The 4,779-nt window shown below is 41.2% G+C and overlaps 1 protein-coding gene across 1 annotated transcript; it reads right to left on the minus strand.

Annotated features, from left to right (window-relative positions):
• Positions 1-1,005: 1,005 nt before the first annotated feature.
• On the minus strand, positions 1,006-4,158 carry ETH_00034825 (uncharacterized protein; the record flags this gene model as incomplete). The annotated part of the gene is made up of 6 exons (XM_013376702.1): positions 1,006-1,189; positions 2,342-2,551; positions 2,844-2,954; positions 3,137-3,232; positions 3,417-3,873; positions 3,993-4,158. Coding segments are annotated over 6 exons (1,224 nt in total), but the record flags the coding sequence as incomplete, so codon positions are not given.
• Between the last annotated feature and the right edge of the window lie 621 nt (positions 4,159-4,779).

The raw sequence follows: 4,779 nt of genomic DNA on the forward strand, positions 1-4,779 counted from the left end.
TGGTGTACGTACACCTGGTGTACGTACACCAGCTGTACGTACACCCCAGAATAGGAATTTTTGTCTTTTTTCGACCACTTTGCATCGCCAAATAAGCTTTTTTATCGGTGCGTTCATATTATCACTGCTGAGTGCGTACATGCCCTCGAACGCTGCGTACTCTTCAGTTTTCAACACGTTTGTACGCAGAAGAATCATTAGAATGATTGTGACGGCGGTTACTGCATCTCCGCATTTGACGGCCCTCCAGCTTTCTTTTCAAAGACATTTACAGTTCATTGTTGCAAACAAAGCAAAATAAAAATACGAATGAAATATAAATGCATCTTTTTGAATTAGTGTGGACATACAGGGATCTCCTTCAGTGTGCACAAAGAAACAAAATTGTAGACTTCAAGCATTGACAAATAGAAATTTAATATTAACACAATTAATATAATAAAAAGATGAGTAAAAATAAAAATAATTACAAATTCAGTGCGCACTTGCATGCATGCATGCATATGGGCTTTAACTATAAATAAATATATAAAGATAAATGATAGAAGATATACAGTTTTAAATGCATTGTATGTCCAAAGAGGTGAGGGACAAAAATATATATAATGTATAGACACACAAGAAAAATATAAATATGAATAATCAAGTATGCATGCATCTATGTATCTTTAGATTTGTAAAGAAACGCCTCTCCGAATAAATAAATAAATAAACTACAGTTGCATATTGAATAAAATAAATCTGCTTTTATTTCGCAAAAATCTCATCTGAAAATTAAAATAAGACGCGGCTTCTGTTTCCCAGCTGTACATGCAGCGCGTGTGCTCAGGTGTACGTACACCTCAACAGGCTTTTGTTTCTGGCAGCTTATTGTTTAAAGAGAACTTTTAAAGACTCTTTTTTTGAAAACTATAAATGAAATAATTATAACTGTTGCTGAGGTCAAAAAAAAGGAGTTTCTTTCGTGTCGTTGCCGGAGCTGTCTGTACACCCGGAGAGTTCCGCTTAGCGCGGAAAGCTCGAGTTATTTGGGAATTTGTTTTCAGTTATTTCTTTTTGCTCTTTTGGACTTTCTAAAAAGTCTTTTAGAGGCAACGCAGGAGGCGAAAAGTTCAAAAGCCTCCCGTATTGGTAAAGTTGCTCCAAGCAGCTGTACAGACACCCCGAGCGCCGCAGCTGCAGATACTTCCTGCGTACATACACCCCAAGTGCAGCAGCAAACTTGCAAAATTCAAATCCAAACTTTTCTGCCATTTATGCCATTTTAATTATTTTAATTTGAACTTCACCATTTTAATTGTTTTAATTGGAATTTAAAAGTTCAAAAAGGAAAATTAAACAGCAGAAATGCGCTAATAGCAATAAAGTTGTTGTTACATTTTTAAATTCAAAAAAGGCATTAAAAGAATACCATTTATTTTTAAATAAATAAAACTAAAAGTCTTTTACTAACTTATTATCAGGGATGTATTTATTGTAATGAATAAGAAATTTGTACTGACAGTTATATTTTATTACATTATTTTTATTTATTTTATTTACATTTATTTATTTTCACCTGTTTATTCTTATTTATTTACTTTCGTTCATTTCCACTTGTTCATTTATTTATTTATTTATTTATTTCCAGTTATTCATTCATTTATTAACTTCCGTTTATTTACTTCCATCTACTGGTTTATTTATTTTAATTTATTTAATTAGATTCATCTATTTATTATATTATATGTATTTATTGTCATTTATTGATTATTTTCATTTATTTATTTATTTTCAATTATTTATTTATTTGGTGCGTTTTTATCTCGCGGTATCTTTGCTGCGTTTGCTGCAGATGTTTTCACTTATTGACTTTTAAATTTATTTTTTTAATTTTTAATTCAAAATTAAAAATAAAATAAATCCATTTATTTTAAAAGTACTTTTCTAAACAAATAAAGAGATAAAGTAGTACATATATATAAAATATATATAGCAATAATTATATATTTACATATACACATATAATTGTCTAAATGCCCATTATGTTGATTTGCATGCGATTACATTTAATATAAACAGGATTATTGTATTTATATGCAATAAAAGAATTAATTTAATTTCTATATATATATACGTATATATATATATATATATATATACGTATATATATATATATATATTTATATATATAAGTATTCATATATAGATATATATAAACATAAAAATAAATAAGAAAAAATATAAATGCCCACAAATGCACATATTCACGTAAGCCAAAAGGCGCGCTAATGGTGTTAATGGCATTTGTTTAAAAGTGTTTTATTTGGAACAGGAAAAGGCGAAGACAGAAAAAAGTCACCTGAAGAGGCGGAGAGAGGTTTGCGCGTCTTCAATTGAATCGTGGGTTTTATTTTGAATATTTTTTTGCAAAATAAATGCAGAAAGAAACTTTAAAGACAAAAGACGGCGTCCAGGAATGCGAAAAAGATATGCAGTGTCAATGACTTGCTGCGCAGGCACGTAGAGGTTCATCACCCGGAAATCCTGCTGCAGTCCGTGGCCCACGAAGCTGAAAACACCCCCCAAAAGCCCTCAAAACAATTAAATTCATTATTTTATTCATTTAATATTTTAATCTTTTCTTTTCCGCTTTTTCCCCGATCAAAACGTGCAGAAAACGGCGCCGAACTGCCGCCAGCTGCGCCGGCTCCCAGGTGTACGTACTCCTCAACTTTTGGCTGTCCATGCAGAATGCAACTTTTTTCGTCTTTCGGAACGTATTTCTTTTATTATTGATTAATTTGTCGTTTATAATTCATTTATTTGCTAATTTAATCCTTTTATTTTGTTTGTTTCCGCACATGCACTTGCAATCCACGAGAAATCGCATTTTCTGCAAAATGGATTTCCGCGTCGACAGCCACACGACCGAATCCGTCAAACTCAAATCCTCAGCGCGCAGTCCAGAGAATCTAGAAATAGAAACAAATAATAAATAAATAAATAAATAAATAAATAATAAATAGAAATAAATAAATAAATTGATTTAGTTGAGTAGGATTTATTCTAAATAAATCCTTTCTATCATCTCCAGCAAATAAAAATCACTCATGCTGCAGCTGCAAGGGTTTAGGGTTTAGGGTTTAGGGTATACCTAGTGAGGCAGTCCTTGGGGGGTTTCTTGAAGAGCACATAATGGTCGATGAAGGGAACCTCTTCTAGGGGCCCCTGGCCCCGCACCAGACTCAGCCTTAGCCATAAACCCTAAACCCTAAACCCTAAACCCTAAACCCTAACCCCTAACACGCATACTCTGCGTCGCAACCCCTATCTGCGGAGGACAGCACAGCCCTCACCCCTCCCCAAAACCCTAAACCCTAAACCAAAACCTAAAACCCTAAACCCTAGACCCTAAACCCTAAACCCTCGCGTGCCTCGCCAGCGCCAGCGACGACCCCTGCAGAATCTCTTTGCGTCCATCTTGGTCTATTTCTGCTGCTTCTGTCACTTCTGCAACAAACTCTGCGTCAACTCCAACGACAAAACCCTCGCTGGACAACTCCACTCCATCTACTTCTTCGGGGGCCCCCCTATCTCTGGGGGCCCCCGGGGGGCCCCCGGGGGCGCCTCCTGGGGCCCCTGGGGGGCCCCCGGGGGCCCCCGGGGGGCCCCCTGGGGCCCCTGCTGCGGCCTCGGGGGCCCCTGGGAGGCCCCCGGGGGCCCCCGCTGAGGCCCCCTGGGGGTCCCCGGGGGCCCCGTCTGGGGGTCCCCTGTCTTCTAGGGCTGCGGGGGCCCCTGGGGGCCCCCTGGTGGAATTGGTTTTATTATTTTGATTTAAATGCTTTTCAATTCGGATTCTGGCGACTTGCATTCGCAGCAACTCAGTTGGGGCTGCATGCAGAAGCAAAAGACTCGAAAACGATTAATAGAAATAAAACTAAAGTGCAGCAGCAGCAGCAGCAGCAGCAGAAGCAGCGGCAGCAGCAGCAGCAGCAGCAGCAGCAGCGCACAGAGGGGCGTGAAGGTGGCGGGCTCTCGGGGAGCAGCAGGATGCACTGAACAGTTGAAGTCCTTGAGGAAGCAAATCAAAGAAAAGGGACTTTCCGAAGGAGCAGCAACTGGCACCACGCGGTCCCCCTCCAGCAGCAGCGCGGGGGCCCCCCCGCTGCACAGCCCCTGCGCGCAAACCCTAAACCCTAAACCCTAAACCCTAAACCCTAAACCCTAAACCCCAAGCCCCTTGAGTGCTGAACCCTAGCCTGGGGCTGGGTCTAGGCACTGAACCCTGGACGCTGGACGCTAAAACCAGGCCCCACACGCAAACCCTAAACCCTAAACCCTAAACCCTAAACCCTAAACCCTAAACCCTAGGCCCCAGTCCCGAAGCTAAACCCTCGCCGGCCTCCCTCGATCTCAGCAGCGGGGCGAAGGCGCCGCGGGCGCCTTCAGTCTCCTGAGGCTGTGGCGCTAGGGTTTAGGGTTTAGGGTTTAGGGTTTGCAAACCCTGTTGAAAAGGCCGAAGTTTATTGCGTCGCCCCTTTTGGTGTCTCCGCGGGCATAACAAACCACTGCAGGGAATTTCCAAGAATAAGAAAAGTTGGAAACAGATCGACTTCGACAAAAAGACAACACGAAGTCGTTTATGCACAGCCACTGCTGCTGCTGCTGCTGCTGCTGCTGCTGCTGCTGCGGCTGCGGGGGGTCGTTGCGGTCCCGCTGCTGCTGAGGGTTCTCGCCGTGCTGCTGCTGGCGCCGCTGCTGCTTCTGCTTCAGCTGCTGCTGCTGCTGCTGCACTTC

This window comes from Eimeria tenella, genomic scaffold (genome assembly GCF_000499545.2).
Source record: "Eimeria tenella Houghton genomic scaffold, Eth_scaff393, whole genome shotgun sequence".
Lineage (NCBI taxonomy): Eukaryota > Apicomplexa > Conoidasida > Eucoccidiorida > Eimeriidae > Eimeria > Eimeria tenella.